This window comes from Anguilla rostrata, chromosome 9, assembly GCF_018555375.3.
Source record: "Anguilla rostrata isolate EN2019 chromosome 9, ASM1855537v3, whole genome shotgun sequence".
Taxonomy (NCBI): Eukaryota; Metazoa; Chordata; class Actinopteri; order Anguilliformes; family Anguillidae; genus Anguilla; species Anguilla rostrata.
Window position 1 is genome coordinate 42,036,086 of NC_057941.1, and position 18,664 is coordinate 42,054,749.

An 18,664-nucleotide genomic window follows, 5' to 3' on the forward strand; every position below is an offset into this window, starting at 1 on the left:
AAGTCTATAAATGATGAAGGTATTTAAAATACCTCTGATTTATGCAGTGCTGGTAATTACGATGACCATTTTGGCTCAAGAAACACAAAAGCAGATTAGAGTGATGTTGTAGCTACATAATGGAATTGTAATGTCATTGTCATTTATTCTTTTTGTTTTTTTAAAACACATTTAATTACTTTAACCTTAGCACTACTATTTAAACATCCATCAATTCATCCATTACCTATACCTGCTTATTCCTGGTCAGGGTCACGGAGATGCTGGAGCCTATCCCAGCATGATTTGGTCGAGAGGCAGGAATACACTCTGGACAGGTCGCCAATCAATCGCAGAGCACACATGCCATTCACTCATCATTCACTCACACACTCAAACCTATGGGCAATTTAGAGTCTCCAATTAGCCTGCCTGCATGTCTTTGGACTGTGGGAGGAAACCAGAGTATCCGGAGGAAACCTACACGGACACGGGGAAAACATTCAAACTCCACACAGAAAGGGATTCAAACCCAAAATCTTCTTGCTGTGAGGCAACAGTGCTACCCACTGCACCACCATGTCACCATACTATTTATTTAAACACTATAACATAAATATAACTGCATTTAATACACACACACACATATGCACACTCTCTCTCTCACACACACACACACACGCATGCACTCATGCACTGGCCACTTTATTGGGTACACCTCTTTAGCACTGGGTCGGACCCCTTTTTGTCTCCAGAACAGCCTGAATTCTTACTGGCATGGATTCAGGCGCTGGAAACATTCCTTAGCGATTGTGGTCCATGCTGACTCGATAGCATCATGCAGTTCCTGCAGTTCCATTGGGGACTGGGGACTGTGCAGGCCATTGGAGCGAACTGAAGTCACAGTTGTGTCCATGGAACCGATTTGAGATGATGTGTGCTTTGTGGCATGGTGCATTATCATTCTGGAAGGATCCATTTGAAAAAGGGTAGTCTGTGGTCATAAAGGGATACACGGGGTCAGCAACAATGCTTAGGTATGCTGTAGCATTCAAATGATGTTCAGGTCATATTAAAGAACCTAATGTGTGCCACAAAAACTTTTCCCACACCGTTACACCACCACCACCAGCCTGTACCGTTGATCATCAAGAAACACCAAGATGGATTGCATTCAATACCGTTTGAACACTCAAGAAGTATCACCATTTGCGTTGTTCACTGTTATTCCCCAGTGGACAAGTTGATGTTTTCTTCCAACCTTCAAGGAGTTTTTCTTCCTGTATATTGTGGTGCAATTTTACAACAGTTTCTTTTGCTAGCCCCCTATGCCGCAATGAAAGGAAATTCCAGAAGAGTTGAGAAACAAAGGTGTTGAAATATATCAGTCGGGAAAGTGTTCCAAAGCCATTTCTAAGGCCCTGGGACTCCACCAAACCCCAGCGAGAGCCATTCTCTCCAAACGGAGAACACTTGGAACAGTGGTGAATCTTCCCAGGAGTGACAAAATTTCTCAAAAGTTCACGGCGACAACTCATCCAGGAAGTCACGAAAGATCCCAGAACATCCTCACCTAAGGTCAGTTTTTATGACTCCACAATAAGAAAGCGATTGGGGAAAAAATGGGATTCATGGGAGACTTGGGATAAATTCCACTGAGACAAATGGGGAAACATCTGAAGAAGCCTAATACTGACCCATTTTAACATATGTTGAAGAATAGTGCCAGGATATAGCCAACATGTGGTTATATGTCATGTTAACACATAACACATTGAGACAAAGAAATAGGTGCCACATAACATCCTTTTGTGAACATATTACGCAACACTGCATAGTACAATACAAAGCCTGGGTAAGCCTGGCAACCATTTAGGCCATTGTCTGGACAGACATGTTAACTAAACTGTCGTCTATCATGTCAGACAGGTGGCCATTCTCTTTTTGTTACAAATTTTTACATTATTTCTGAGAAAAAAAGGTACTGTATATAATGCATTGACATTACTTGAACAATCGATGGACGTACAGGTGTTCTGTTACAGATTGTGTCATGACCGGGCTCAATGGCAGTGACCAAAATGGAGGTGCACACCGATGCATTTAAAAAGAAAGTTCATGTTTATTTTAAATGACCTAATAAAAAATATATAAAAAAACAGGATAAACGTGGTGTGTGAAAGTCAGAATTATCAGTAGTGCAAGTGAGCGGATGTGTGAAAGGTATGGTGAAGCATTGTATGATGTAAAACCAAAAACACAGCCAACGGCTAAACAGAAGCCAAAAGGTGGGGAGAGAGCTCCCCCTCAAACTGGAGATAGGCCATCTTAATCTCTCTGGGAACACTGGACACAGGTGCTCCCAATTGCACCAACGACCCTCCGCTCCACCCTTCAGGCGAAGAAACACCAAAACAAGTACCACTGGTAGCAGGGTAGGGGGTCATCACATTGCTTTGTAATAAGATCAGCGTAAAACAGGGCTGTCTATAAGTTATATGAAAATCCACTTCAGAGGCAGTCGACAATGTGACAAATATGGCATGAGGGCATCCACACAACCTGTGGAGGTGGAGAGAGCCACAGGTTGCCCATCATGGGGACCAGGGCCGGCCCAAGGTTTTTGGGGGCCCTAAACAAAAAGTCTATATGGGGCCCTCTGTTTCGGTCAAAAACCACCCCCCAAGCCCCAGCCAGCAAGATTTGGCACTAATAAAAATATATTTAGATTAATGAAAAAGCCATTGTCTTAGGGAACACAATTATTTATTATAAATAAATATATTTATATATATCTTGGAGGGAGGGGGCCCCAAACCAATCGCGGGGCCCTAAACAAATGTTTACTTTGTTTATTGGGTCGGGCTGGCCCTGATGGGGACACATCTACATAACACAATGTTGAACTGACATCCATAATGGAAAACCAGGAGAAAGAGGACAGTTGGTTAATTTCCAAACACGCAGAGTCTGAAAAACTGTATTACTATCAAACACAAAGAGCACAGACAGCCCAAATAAGTATAAAGTATAACCCAATAAATTATAGACATCAATAATGGTACATGATACAGTGAATTTTGGGGTCTATTAATGCTGCCTTACAAAGTCTAACTGCAGTAACTACGCAAAGATTAAAACTGAGAAAAATGGCTTTAAAGTGTTTTAACTGGCCAGCCAAATGGGTTATAGGTATATAAGTGATATTGCACTAATTGCACACGTATTCATGAAGTAATTTTTATACCCAAAAACCGGCTGGCCAGTTAAAACACTTTAAAGCCATTTTTCTCAGTTTTACCCTTTGCGTAGTTACTGCAGTTAGGCTTTGTAGTGCAGAATAATCCATGCCAGCAAAGACTTATATTGGTATAAACGAAATTAAATAATAAATGTGTAAACCTTTTCGAGTGCCCTGGCATCTGAACACATGGAGTCAGACATTGGACAGAAGGGTTGTTTACTTTACAAACAAAATTATTACTACAGTGATTCAGCACTGTTATTAACTTATAAGTACTTATCTTCATTACCCTCAGTCTTAATATGCTTCCAGTCTCAACAAGTATTCATTTTTTTTACTTTGTTAAATTAAACCTGATATAATTTCCAATAGTTCATATTGACCTATGTTTTCTTAATGCATATGTATTGTATTAAGTTCTACAGCACATTCATTCAAAATTATGGCACTGATAATGACAGATTTATTGAAATCATCATACTTATCAATGAGCTTATTTGTGTCTGTGTGTTTGTCTGTTTGTGTGTTTGTTTGTATATGTAAATATGTAGCTAGCTTGTGATAAATGTATGACAAGTTAAATGTTTGACAAGCATACTAGCAGTGTAGCATTGTAACCAACGCATTGTAACAAAAATACCAAAAGAAACAGCAATAATAACAATATGAATAATACTTCTATTTATTATTTTTAATATATCACATGAATGCTTGTGAATAAATCAGTATAAACAGTTTTTCCTTACACCAAAAACATTTAATTCCCACCACATGCCTAAATAATGAACGTGTCTACCCCACACCCTCAGTGATTCACACATCTGAAATGATTTCAACACTTCAGGGGCAAACACACACAGACTGAGAGACAGAGGGGCAGACACTGCCTTTCACAGGCCGGACACCGGCTCCTCCACAGCTGGAGCCCCTGGACACAGGACACTGTGTCAGCTCCCAAGTTTAGCACAGGAAAAACAATCCACCGTGTCAGTGTTTCCCAGTGCCTTTGTTGGGTAGTTATTTTTTTAACGTAACCTACTTTTCTGGACCTGCTGTGCGCTTGTGGAACAGGTTGTGTGGTGAAAACTCTTGCTCTTACTCAAGCTGATCCGCTCACAGTCCCTATGGAAATTTTCCTCTCCCCTCCAGGTCCCTCCAGGGCATTTTAGGGCACCCTAATGTTTGGGACAAATGGTGTCACAGGCGTTTCTGATTAGGCAGATGTGTTCAATTGCTGCAAGTATAAGACAACTCTAGCGGTATCTAATCTTGATTCTAGGCTTTTATATCATATGCTGAACTATGAAACATAAGCTACCCTTGTAATTCCAAGGAAAAGTACATGGAAATCAACACTTCAAGAGGAATCACTGTAAGTGATATTGTATCATCCACTGCGTTATGTCTAAAATGTTTCTCATACAGTTATACAAGACATGGACAGTAACTCTAGCATGGTCAGTTACACTGGCACAGTCAGTAACACACACGAAGCACACCCAGAAGTTAGTCATAGCATGACTAATAGTGCTTATAGACTAATAGACCCTTATTTATCATTTTTATTATTATTAATTACTTTCTTTATTAATTGGTTTCTTTATTCAGCTGAAGAAGGGTACAGTAAATTCATTTTCTGCAGGACTATGAAATCACATGTAAATATATCCAAAAATTATATATATATATATATATATATATATATATATATAAAGGTGTCTTTGTCACACGGTATCCTACAGTAGTTTACAATGTAGATGGAAAATACTACAGCTTCAGCTGGCCATCTTCTTTTTTTCCAGTAGAAGTTGGATGACTCAGGGACCAGGGACAACCCAAAGCCCATTCCTATTAATGATACCAGAGGATGTTCCCATATTTTTACTCTTCATCTTTTCACTCTCAGGTCCCCTGTCTTTCAGCCAGATGATACTAGGAGTTCAATAGGGGAGCATAATGTTGACCCTTTCCTTCTCAAACTTAGTGAGGTAAACTTGATATGTGAGGTAATATCATACATTTTTTATTTAACCCTAGTTCCCTGCATAATTCCTATGGTGTGGAGGACTGTACATTACATAAAGGGGGAGATAAAAAACTATCACACAATTTCGAATTTTTCCTGTCTAGCAAAAACATTGGAATCTGTTGTAAATGAACAACTTAATGCTTTTCTACCCAGGAACCCTGTGCTGAGTCCCTGTCGATCGGACTTTAGGGCAAATCGTAGTATAATAACTGCCTCTTTCCTTATGTCAGATGACATTGTGTCTGCTCTGGACAATAAGCAACATTGTGCTGCTGTTTTTGTTTACCTGTAAAATGCTTTCGACACTGTTGATCACTCACAACTTTTAAACAAGCTTTTAGCCATAGGTTGTGACTATATTACTTGTAGAATGGTTTAAAAGCTATCTAGTGGATAGATATCATTGTGTAAAGGTGAGAAATGTCATTTCAGATTGCATTCACATAACTAAAGAAGTACAATCCTGGGTCCAGCACTGTTCACTGTTTATATTAATTATATTAATTATATTGCTTCTGTTTAAATATTTGTGGTGTCCATCTTTATGCGGACGACTCTATTCTGTATTGTGTTGCCAGTTCTATACAGTGGGCAGACTTGCAGCTGTCTTTTGATGCTTAGCAGGGTGCCCTTATCAACCTTAGATTGGTGCTATATTCCCATCAAACATAGTTCATGTCATTTTGTAGAGCTAGAAATGTTGACTATGACAACCCCCATATCTCCACAGTAAATAGAGATTTCATTGAGAAGTACAGTACAGAAGTACAGTACAAATATCTTGGCATTTGGCTTGCTGAAAATGTATTATTTAAATTTCATATTGCAAATTGCGGCAAGAACTGGCTTCCTGTATAGAAACAGAACCCAGCAGAACCCAACCCAGCAGGAGGACAATTGTTAAAGCAGTATTTCTGTCAGTGCTGGATTATGCTGATGTCATTTATAGGCATGCAGCTGTTACCATGCTTAAACCGCTGGACTCAGTATATCCTCGTACACTTAGGTTTATCACTGGTGACGCATTAGATGCCCATCATTGTGTATCATATGATGAGGCTGGCTGGCCTTCTTTGTCTGAGAGGCGTGACAAGCATTGGTATCAATTTACAAAGCTCTTATTGGAAAATTAAATCTATACTACACATACTACAATGTTTCAACTTGTAATATTTACCATTTTCATTTTAGACAGGATGACTGGATGGCACATTCCCATGAATGCAGAGTTCTTAATATCAGGTTTTATTGTAAATGGTTAAATTAAACTTTTTAAAAAACGATATTGTCTAAACAATATTAAGTAGACATGCCAGGATTATTGTTAACCTATGAAGTTGAAAAAAATGCCAAACAGCCACCATGGTCATGGTTATGGTTACATTTACAGACCACAGTTTCGGAAAACTGATCCTGAACTCATCAAAGCAATGGTCAACTAAAAGAATGCACTGCAGCTGCGGATTAAAAATAGGTATGAAAACAAGACTCAGAATCAAGTATCTTCAAGTGAAGGATTACAAATATATCCATTCATCTGCTTGAAAGCTCAACTTCTGCCTCAAGCTATTTGGCTGTGTTCTCTTAAGAGGTGTGTGTGTACAAATTATACTTTAATTCTAATCTTGTGGTTGTATTGAAACTGTGAATAGATGGTATCAATAGTCCCAATCCAGTTGCCTTCCCAGAATGTACAGGAAGGCATACGAGAAGGAAGTCACCTTTTAAAAAGAAAAAAACAGGGAAAAATAAGCAGGTGCAAGCTAGTCATGGTGAGATCACTGGTACTGTTACACTGTAATTCTATAGTTTGCATGCAAAATGGAGGACGTTCCCAGCCAACTCCCAATGCCAATCCTTTCTTCTCATCCCCCTTCCTCCCATATTCTCTCCATATCATGTTGTTACCCATCACCTCACCATTTCCCCCGACCGTAAAAGCCATGTTCCTTCAGCCAGCAAGCAGAACTGCATGGGTACTTAACACAACCAAAACTGCTGTCAGCCTCTTCATGCACCACATCTAGCAGGTCATTTATATCTTTTCACTCGATTAACATTTTCAGGACCTCAGCTAGTCCTGTCTCTGAGCTTAATGTTCTCTGATGCTGCTGTACTGTTATTTTTATACTTGGCAAATGTCTTTACTCAGGATAAATTACATAGCTATCTTACATTTTACGTAGTTTCCCTTTATACTGCTGGATATTTAGTGAGGAAATCTATAACGTGATCTGGTTTCAGGGTTACGTTCGGGTTATACTGTGAGCCCTGCACGCATGTCCTGTCATCCTCTCTCTCTCTCTCTCTCTCTCTCTCTCTCTCTCTCTCTCTCTCTTTCACATGGGATAGCCACAGTTGGCACTGCGGTCAGAATTTGATTCTAGACCCTGAAATGGATCGTGGTACAAAGAACCAGTGCTTTAGCTTGGCACCCACAGTCCCCTCCATCCTTTCTTCCTAATACTCACCCCAACCCTACCCTCCTCCTCCTCCACCTCACTGAAGTTAATGAACCAGTCGTTCTCTTTTCCAGCACTAATTTGAATTATCCGTTTTCTTTTCGGCTGCTGGGTTACTCATCATGTTAAGGTACTGGTTGGTTGAACTACACTAATAGTGTCTTCCTCCTAAAAACGAACATACACACCCCACCTCCCTCCTCTAGGGAAAGCTTTCCCTGTTTATACCCTCTTAGGTCCACGCATGCTCCAATTCGTGTCTGCGCAAATCAGACTTGTGAAATGCAGTGTGATAAGAGCCCTGCTACGGAGGAGGGCATGTGCTTCTCTGCGCTCTCCCGGAGGTTACAATGATGAACTGGTAATTCCAAGAGGGGAGAAAAAGAGGGGAAAAGACTGCGGCCAAATTTATTGGCACTTTTCTGTAATCTGTAATCTGCATTATCTTCCCATACAGTAGTATGGGAGCTGGTATTGACAAGGAAAATAAAAATTCACCAGAAGCACAATGTAAATCATTATCCATCATCAACACCTGTATTTTTTTCTTGTGGAGGACAGGCATATTTTCTTATTACATATTAACCATTAAGGCATCTAGTTTCTTGATAAAAAGGTATTTGTATGTACCCCAGGTGTTTTCAACCTTGTGATTCATCGTGTTTACTCACAAGTTATGTTTTCATTATACGTCCTCGTCAGTGTGAAACATTTACTTGGGGTTCTTTTGCAATGCATTGTTGAAAAGTGACCCTACCTCCCTACCCCACTGGGTGCACAGAGTACAGAAGGAATGAGGTGTCTGTCTCCATTTATTACAATCTATATTCAGATGTCCACTCTCCAGTAGCAGGTTGAAGGGCTTTTGAAGGGCTATAGTTGGTTCAGAACACTCACAGTTAATCCACCTGTCTCGGTCTTTGAAACCAGTTACAATGTTATTTTCCTGGGCGCTGTGAGATCTGCAGGTGCAGTGGGGACTTGATCTACCATGCTGTAATATGAGGCTCTACCTGTATCTCCTTCTGCCAGCTGACTGCCACACCAAGAGTGGGGGTAAGAGCAAGGCTTTAAGGACCTATTCAAAGATGCCATGATAGCACGCACACATATACACCACATAAACATAAACAGCATATTATTATAGATTTTTAGTTTTAAAAAATTATGAATATACCTCATGTGATCTACAAATGTTGCAATCATGGGGTATAAAAACTATAAAATAAAGATTAAAATATACATTACAAACAAGGTCAGCAACGAAGTCCTGGCACTGTGCAGCCTCATTATCGATTTCTCCATCGATTTCTTTGGTAGGTTAACCAAGCTGTTTTTTAATTAGTTGCGGGACTTCTCTTATTGAATTTGAGTGTTGCCCTCAAACAAAGGAGCAGCCTCAGGAACATACAATAACAGAGAAGGTCAACAAAAATAAGAAAACTTTTATAATTCCCGTAACACATTCCCCCGTGGAAACATGCAGCAAAACTTTTTCATCAGAGATTTAACTTTCTTTCTTTCTTTCTTTATTTTTTCTTTATATGGATTTAATTTTAGGATATTGTTAGAGGTGTGTAATTTTACGATATTGTTAGAGGTGTGTAAAGAAATGTGTCCAGTTACTTTTTTTGTTACAGTACAAATTGTTTTGTGTTAGATTAACATTATAACAATTATAAATAGGTCATTTTGCCTTATTTGTATTATTGCATTATAGTACTACTGAGAGTTCTCCACTCCTGCACATCACACTGGATAATGCTGGATAATAATCATGCCTGAGATTGAAAGGCAATTGTAAATGTAATTTTAAAGCAAACGGAGTGTAGCACACATATTTAAAATGTGTTAAATTGTGAGAAAGGTTTGAGGAATAATAAGTGGGAATAAATCATTTCCCAAGCTAAGAGCAGGAAGTTCTCTGTGCGGTGGTTCGCAAGTCGCAGGCCAGGGGGCGGAACCCAGCCTAATCTGCATAAATGGGCTGGCTTGATTGGCAGCCTAACAAAACACCCTATTGTAAATACCAAAAGGATAAATAAGTCATCGGTGCAGTGTCATATAATTTTATTTAATGGTAACATCTAAGAAATTACTGTGTTTTAACCTCAAATGTGCAATTTTAAGTGTGTCTACTCAGTCATTCTGTTACTGATTAAATCTGTTTTTTCTAACTAAAACCTCCCTCTACTGGTGTAACTGGGTATAGTTCAATCCAGTGGATTTTTCCAATTGCCATAAAAAGTTTCACTTGTTATTCAAAGTTGGCTATATTTCAGACACTATTTCCTATTTATCATATTTTCAGTACTAGGATTTAGGTTGTACTCATAAGTCAATCATGAAATTGAACTATGTCGATGGAACTGGGAAGTGGCCTCATGCAGTAAAGTCTGACTTTTGCCTGTCCTTGCTTTGTGATTGGTCCTCTGAAGAAGTGCACCGATTGAACTCTACCAGTACAACTGACCCAATTCAGATTTTTTCCCCCTAACACAATGGGGTCAAATGGCTGAACTTAAACCCACTGTGACCTTTGCTGACCTGTCTTCCCACCTGCTGTGCAGTGGAAGCCACCTATCCCACTGAGATCAGTGACAGGGCACGACCTGGACGCCTCTCCTTCAGAAATATGACGCCCTTCACTCTCTTCCAACAAACAATACGTGTCATTGGGTGAGCCCAGCATCGATTGTCAAGTGGACAAAACGAAAACAAAAAGCAAAAATAAAGAATGGTATGCAAACCTGTTCACTGGAAATCAGGGTATTTTCCTCCTGTCAGTGATGAGCGGCGGGGATGGGGTTGGAGGGGGTGGGGGGGACATGGTAGTGAGGGTTTTCGGTCAGTGAGTGTGGGAAGGATGTGAGAGGACGGCAGAGATCCAGAGTGAGAAATGTGAGAATAGAAAATGTACGCAGTGACATGTCTCTCCATGTCACCTGCCATGACACCTGACACAACTGGGTTGAAAAACTTATAGGGCTGTGTTGGCAGTAGGAAATCAAAGCAGCCAAACCAAAGAGTCCTGTGTCAGAAGAATGAGCCCAGCTCAAAGTCACATAGAACTAGTTTCACTGTGGAAATGTTTAAGAGGTGTTTGTATGTCTGTATATGTAGTAATGCATGTACACATGCATATGCCTGACTGTATCCGTAACTGGATAAGTAACTGCCTGGAATACGATCTGGCACTGTTCTTTCAACATGAGTAAACAATTAATGAGGCATGCTAAAATGTTAATCTTGTCTCACTTCTTATATATAACAAATAAGACCATGAATTTCCAATTAAATGGCTTCTTGGATACATGCAAAACTGAGTTGCAGTCTGCTCCTGTAAAACATAATGATTGATTGTAGTGAAGTCAAGTCAAAACAAATAAATGACATGTCAGCAGCCTACCACATAACATGATCCAGGGAGTTTGCTCGCTCTCATTTCATTACAATAAATATGTTGGGAGAAATTCAAAGAGCGTGTTTTAAGTAATTGATAATTGCTTAAGTACACTTGCAGTTCTTTGCTGATGAGTGTAATTATATGGCTGGTGATCATTTTGTTTTCTGGTGATTACTTGAGTAATGTCCAAGAGCAACTGTCAGTTACTGTATCTCTTGTGAATTTCAGTCATGGCTCAGTTTATCTACAAATCTTCTCTGAGATTATAGAATCTATCAGAATGTTAGCATAACCCATTAAATTAGGTCATCACATGGTATTAAAATACATTTTGAAACCTTTACAGTGGTGGTTACTGAACTTCAACCAAAATAAGAAATTTCAAACAATTTCGAATTTCAAACTAAATTTCAAGGAATTTCAAACAAAAAACCTAGATTGTTATGAAACGGAATTAATGTTTTGAACCACAAATGAAAATATACCCTGTCATGATATTGGTCAAATGTATTGACCTTTATCTTCAGGAGTGAAATATGCTCAATTCATGTTCAAGTTAAATGCAAAAGTATTGTGTCAAATTAATTGTTTTTCCTGTACTAATTACATTTGTATTTTCAAATCAAACATTAACTATGATTTACAATATATGCATTTCTTTTATGTTTTTTTTTTTTAAAGCAGACATTAAACAATATATTATAACAATGCAATTTAATGAGTCAAGTCCCTCTACTCCAAGTCCAGTATAAACATTGGGACAGAGTAATGTTTTTTTTTTTTTTGAAGTAATGACTTGCAAGGTCAGTATTTTGCTAGGTCACTACCCGTTTTTTGGATGAGACGTTAAACTGAAGTCCTGACTCACTGTGGTCATTAAAGATCCCATGACACTCATCGCAAAGAGTAGGGGATTCCCCGATGTCCTGGCTAAAATGAGCAATTTGGCTCACTCAACCTAATCGTCCCCTGATTTAATTGACTAAAATAAATGTTTCTCTTCCTCTCCACCTCAGCTGATGTGTGGTGAGCGTTCTGGGGCAAAATGGCTGCCGTGCATCTCCCAGGTGGGTGCTACACATTGGTGGTGGCTGAGGTGAGTTTTCCCCTGTTCATTGTAAACCACTTTGAGTGTCTGGAATAAAGTGCTATATAAATACATTGTTTCATTAATTCATTCATCCATTGATTGATTGATTGATTGATTCATTCATTCATTCATTAAATCAATCATTCATTACATACCCCTTACATTTGCTGACTGCTGCTACTCTTGGACATCATCGGGTTCATGATGTGTTCCTCTGAGATGCTCTGCCAAGCTTTTGCTGCTGCCTCTTTCAGTTGCTGTGTGTTTCCTGCGGCTTGGGACTTCGGTTTCCTTTTGGGCAAGTGAAAAACATGCTCAGCAGGGTTTAAATCTGGTGACTGACTGGGCCGTGTTAAACACATCTTCTCTTTCTGACAAGCCCCTTGGTTAAGTTTTGGGTCACTGTCTTGCTACATGATGAACTTCCATCCTGTGACTTTGGTGACATTTCTCTGAATATTGGTGGACGATATGTTTCTGTACAATTTAGCTGTCATTCTGTTGCTGCCATCACAGGTTACATCATCAAAAAATAACTGGTTCTATATGCGTCCATGCAGGCCAAAGCCATCACACTGCCTCCACTGCACTTGGCAGAGGAAGAAGCATACAGAGAATACAGAGCAATCCATCTATATCTCCACACTTTCATTTTTCTATCACACTGGCAAAGGTTTATCTTTGCCTCAACTGTCCATACGACTTGTTTCCAAAACTCAACAGGCTTATTCGTGTATGCTATCTGCAAATCTTTCTTTTATTTTGTTGGTTTTGATGAGAGGTTGACATCTGGAAGTGCAGCCTCTGTGATTTGCCTCTCAGCCTTCTGCACATAGTGCCCTGTGATACTTTCAGCCCAATGTATGGAGATCATCAGCAATTACTCAAACTGCCAGTTGAGGATTTTTTTCTTCCTGCCATCACGTTCTGATGTCTTCTGTGGATGGCCTTATGCTGGTGATTCCCAAGTCCTCCAGTAGTTAGTTTCTACTTAAGGACACTCCATAATGTTAGCTTTGGAATACACAAACATTCAGCAATAGCTAAACTTGTTTTTTTTTTAATATTCTTCCATCCTCACAATTGCTTTCTTTGTTGTTATACTCAGTTATCTGGCCTTCATATTATCCTGTATTTTTTAGCTTATAAACTAAGCTCTGCACACACTTCCAAAGGATATAACCTTTGCCCTGATACTCACTGCTTTCCATTTATAAATAATTAGAGTAATATGGTAAACCTGTGAAATTTGAAACAGCTGACTGTCATTTTTCCCAATACTTATATGTTGACCAGAGGGGGACTTTAGTCATTGAATGGCATTGTTGTAATGCAGTTCAATGTCTGTTTTAAAACACATGAAATAAATACAAACATTGTGCATTTTGCCTCATAGTCATTGTTTGATTATAAAATACAAATTTGAATAGTACAGACGAAAAACAACCAATTTGACAAAACTGTCTCAATACCTTTGCACAGGGCTCATTAATTCTCACTCTCAGCCCCCAAGCCGCCCCAATATATTTTATAAGAGATGAAAACTAGTTAAACTACTATACCAGTTCGCCCCCTGTCTGCGGCCCTGACTATTCATTTGACTGTGCGTGTGCGCGCGCGCGCGTGCGAGCGTGTGAGACAATTTGCAAAGGTATATGAGATGTTTCCTACTTCACTTATTGGGATGGCAGGTATGCCATCCCGCCAAGTTACGCTATGATACTAAACAACAATGACCAACCTCAATGGTGTATGGTGGATCAAATATAAATTCAAACCACCAAAACTGTATGGGATTTGAAAATCCAGTGGAAAACACTGTTTGTTAAGTAGATTTATTTGTAGGCCTACCCAGTCAATATGACCAGGATCAAAAAACCTGGGGGAAAAAACGAAAAAAAAAACAAAACGTAAAAATTCATGATTTTTAAAAATCTGGTTTGGAGACTATTAACAGGTGTGGCCTGTTGGAACACTTCCTAATGTTTGAAAATGAATAATGACTTTTGTGTCATATGGTAGCCTACGTATATCGACTATATCTTGTTTACTGAATGTATTTTAACCCCACATTTATACTGATTATAATATTCAAATTATAGTGTATCTTCTCTTTTATAAAAGTATTGCTTCTACAGGTTTGGAAATGAATTCCATTCTCTTGGCAAATAGCGAATTCATTTTGATCGCTACTTACGCCATGGATGTTTCGGGGGGAAAATTAAAACAATTAGCTCATGCCTAAAAAATATCCTTTAGTTTATAGAAAACAAATATCGTTTTCATCCACTAGCGGTCGCTCAGTTTACAGAAAATGATTTTTGTCGTCGCTGACGGGGTGCCTTAAGTTGGGGCTGCCGAATGAACGTTTTCGTCTGGCTCGATCCTTGCAGCTGGTGTGCCGACGTTGCTGTCGTTTTCCAGAAAAATAAAGCTGTGTTTGTAATTATGACATTTCCTAGCCACAAATAAGGATGATTGAAATGGTTCTCGTTTGAAAAACATTATGTACAGTGTGGTGCATTCGTAAAGTTTTTTCTTTTGTTTAACGAGGTAAGTTTGTTTTATTATTTGTATACATAACACTAGCTACGAAAATAACCAGTTTATTTTAAGTGATTAAAGCAGACACGTGTTGTTAGTTAGCTAATTTACTCATGCATGCTTGCCACCAAGATAGCTAGCTAGCTAACGTTACCAAGCTAATTATCCATAGGGACTGGAATTGAATCGTAGATAACATGATGGCTAACATGGCTATCAAGCTATATCTAGGCAAAACGTTATCTTATTTCGCCACGTCTCTATGATATATGCATAACTTACATATACTTGGTTTTTAAAAAATCATACATTGTGTGCTTGACGGTAGCCGGCCAGTTAGCTGCAGCGTTTCCTTTTGAATTTCCTCTTGGACATCGGGGACATTTTTAAATGCACCCTGACAATAGCTAGTCAACTTGGCGCACCAGTTGCATCCTTGCAGAGCTGGATTAGGCAGGAACGTTCTCATTTTCCTGGAGGTTTTAACTGCTACCCAGAAAACTAAGCAGTGTCAATTAATACGAATATTTCATTACCAACAAATGTGGTGGGCGCTCTTATAGCTTGCTAGGCAGTTCGCGAATTAGTTATTTGTACTTTTAAACTACTGGATTCTGTTTTAAGAAACAATGGTTGTATCAGAAGCAACGTTATTTCGGATCACATTGCAACTACATTGACAAACGAATCGAGGTGGTTCTACATTCTCAAGCTCGCGATGTTGGTCATACTATAATTATATATTAGTTTTTGTTCGCCGCTTTTAAGCGCCAGTAATAAAAATGGGGTATGCTAATTAAATGAGGGAACATGTGTGATACCTAGATGTGTTACGTGGTTTGATATTGCTAACGTTGCCTATTAGGTGGACATATGTTTACGGAATAGCATATCACCTATAAAGACCTATAGAGATCTGTCGGTGTTTCCTAGTGTATTACCCATATGTCAGCACCACACACGCAGCACATGGGTTTTGTCAGTGGCTAAAGTCGGCGTTAGACATATGGCATCCTGGTGCAGTGTGGTCTAAGTTTCACAGCGGCCTGCGTCACAGTCTGTTCATTGATATTAAATGGGTGTGTATTGCTTTTGTAGCCTGTTATATTTGTTCTTCTATAGAAACAAATAGAAACGCGGTTGCAATGTCAAATAGTTTTTTTTATTTTATTTTTTTTTACAATTGGTGCTACACGTCACCTACTGTTCATGAACTCTTACAGAACTGTTAATGTATTTATTTTCTGTTCTCAGGTCTGGTGAGGACCACAAGACAGCATTTCAAAATGATGTTTCCAAATCAATAGGTAAAACCGACTGTCAAATGATTTTTGGTTTGTACAGGTGTGTGGACACTTGACTGCAGGTTAAACCCCATAACTTGTTCTAGTTATTTATCTTCTTTAGAGAGAATTTTGAAGGAACTGTTGGAGTGAACATTGTATACAAGTATGCTCATTCTCTGAATAATTAATTGGTAAGGAACGTTGATATGCTATCATAGCAGTTAGAAAATGTGCATGTCATACTATACACGTTTCAGCATACATGGCTGCTGCCATGTTAATGTACAGATATATTTTCAAGGTGATAGTTTAGAGTAAGTGTCCCCTAATCATGGTCCCTAGAGATCCACTGGGGTCTGCTCCTTTTCTTTTCTGCTTAAATTAAAATTCAGGCCCTGGAAATTGGTGGGGAGAGTTCACTGCATAGTCAGCTGTTTTGATTTATCAATTAAGTGCTGAGCAACAGTGAAAACCAGCTGCCCTTGCGGCTCCTCGGAATGGGTTGGGGACCCCTAAATTATTACTTAAGCAGTTCTGTGACCCTGTATGTTCTTTTCGTTTAAATAGTTATATATAGATATTCATTTTAGTTTAACCGGTCTATGTATGTTATGTGTTAAAGGCATTTTACATTTTCATTAGCGTTTATGTTCATCGTGTGCTTAAATATTTGTGGAACAAATGTTGCCCTTTTGGTCATGTTCTGTCACTTACTTAATTTAAGCATGTCATTTAACTTTTTCTACTTTTCATTTTAATGAACATTCTGCCTGTCATGTAAATTATGAGCTGACATCACTTAATGACTAAGAGGAAATCCTTGCACGCATTCCATTGGCTCTTTACAGCTGACTGGCCTGATGACCGCATGCTGCATGCTTAACCCTTCCCCCCTCCCCTTCCCCTCCAGACCGTCCTGCATGAACCATTTCCCGCCCGCCATTTGAGTTGCCCATGTCCTCCTCAGAGCCGAGCACGGCTCCTCCCCGTCCGCTTGCTGTGCTGTGACAGGGTCCGACCCGGCCATGGGCAAGGACGGCAATAACGGTTTCATTCTCTCATCTAAGAAGGCCGCCTGCCGTTACCGCGGCGAGCAGGGGCGGGAGGTGGAGAAGCTGCGCGCCGCCCTAGAGGCGGAGAAGAGCAAGAGCAGGCAGGCGCAGCGGAAGCTGGCGGTGGAGCTGAGGCGTCTCCGGGAGGCCGCCGAGCGGGAGCGTCTGAAAGCGGAGCGGGACCTGACCTCCAGGCATGAGCAGGAGAAGGCCCTGGAGCTGCTGAGGCTGCGGGAGGCGCTGCAGAGGGAGCGCCACGCCGAGGTGCGCAGGATCCTGCGCCTCAAAGGGGAGGAGCTGCGGGCCGCCGGCGGCGGCCTGGAGAAGGAGCGAGAGTCCGCCCGCAGGCAGGCCCGGGAACTGCAGCGCCAGCTGGCCCGGGGACCCGTCGGCAGGTCCGGCTCCTGCAGGGCGGCGGGGAGGAGGGCCCCCGGTTGCCCGGGCAACCTGGTGACCTACCAGCGGCTCGAGCGGGTCCTCCAGCAGCTGCGGCGGGAGGCGGATGGCGAGCGGGCCGCCCTCGTCCGACGCCTCGGAGAGGAGCTGGAGCTGGAGAAGAGCTACTTCCTCCGCCACCTGCTGGAGGCGCACGGCTGGGCGGAGCAGGAGGTGAGCGGGCGGAGCAGGCGGAGGTCCTCCAGCTGCTCCCAGCTCCTCGGCAGGCCCGCGAAGGCCGAGTCGGACCACGCCCGCGGCGGACAGCGCGTGTCCCGCTCCCGGTCCTTGCCGCATAAGTCGAGGAGCGCTTCACCGGTCCCCGAGAAAAACGACGAGGGAGACCCTCCCTGCCGCACCTCCCGCTGCTCCTCCTCGGCGAAGGAGGTGTCTTTCTGCAGCAGCGCGTCTTCGGAGTCGCGCTCCACGCAGACCTCGCCCGCTGAAGGGTGGATGTCCGTCCGCCAGCACTCCGTCACGGAGTCGGCCGTGTTGGACGAGTCCTCCCTGTCCAAATGCTCTCTCTCCGACATGGACAGCACGGTAAGGCCTTTTCCTCTCTCTCTCTCTCTCTCTGCTATCCGCCTCTTAAACTCGCTCATCCGGCTCGTAGCCTTACAGGCATACGGGCCTGCCCAGGCTGGCACACTGATCTGAGGTCAGCCTGCTTGGCTGCCGCAGATGTGCTTTGCAAACAAACCAACGATCACTTATTTATTCTGATGAATTATAATCTTCTATAAATCGGGCTTCAAATAGAGGCAGAAAGCTGACTCAGCCATTGACCTATTCAGTAGTTAGTAAGAAAAGAAATCAAACCAGTCTGATTGCAGGAAAACAATTTGAAATAAACTAACTTTTGTTTCCTGGCATAGAGCTGTTTTCCCTACCCAGAATGCTTTACCTTTGAAATTTCTTCACCATGACATGTTATTTATCAGTTATGATATCATGATCATGTGATATATGCTTAGGGGGAAACAGTGCTCCACGGTTTATGTGTAACCACTGTTGCAATCACAATTTGGCCTCAGGGCATCTGCTTTGTACTGCATTCCCAGAATTAGATAACATAAAATTTTATGTAAAGCTGAGAAATGCAGACTGGCTATTTTAAGAGGCACTTAAATGTGCTTG

At 41.0% G+C, this 18,664-nt stretch overlaps 1 protein-coding gene across 3 annotated transcripts in view; it reads left to right on the top strand.

Annotated features, from left to right (window-relative positions):
* The first annotated feature begins 14,527 nt into the window (after positions 1-14,527).
* Positions 14,528-18,664, top strand: part of LOC135263810 (peripheral-type benzodiazepine receptor-associated protein 1-like) — a 99,144-nt gene continuing 95,007 nt past the window's right edge. For 2 of the 3 annotated variants that reach the window (XM_064352219.1, XM_064352220.1), the window contains exons 1-3: positions 14,528-14,763; positions 16,009-16,061; positions 16,951-18,070. In XM_064352219.1, the coding sequence (XP_064208289.1) occupies positions 17,066-18,070 (1,005 nt within the window). In that variant the 5' untranslated portion in view covers positions 14,528-14,763; positions 16,009-16,061; positions 16,951-17,065. The remainder of the gene's footprint in view (positions 14,764-16,008; positions 16,062-16,950; positions 18,071-18,664) is intronic. The other variant, XM_064352221.1, reaches the window with a different exon arrangement.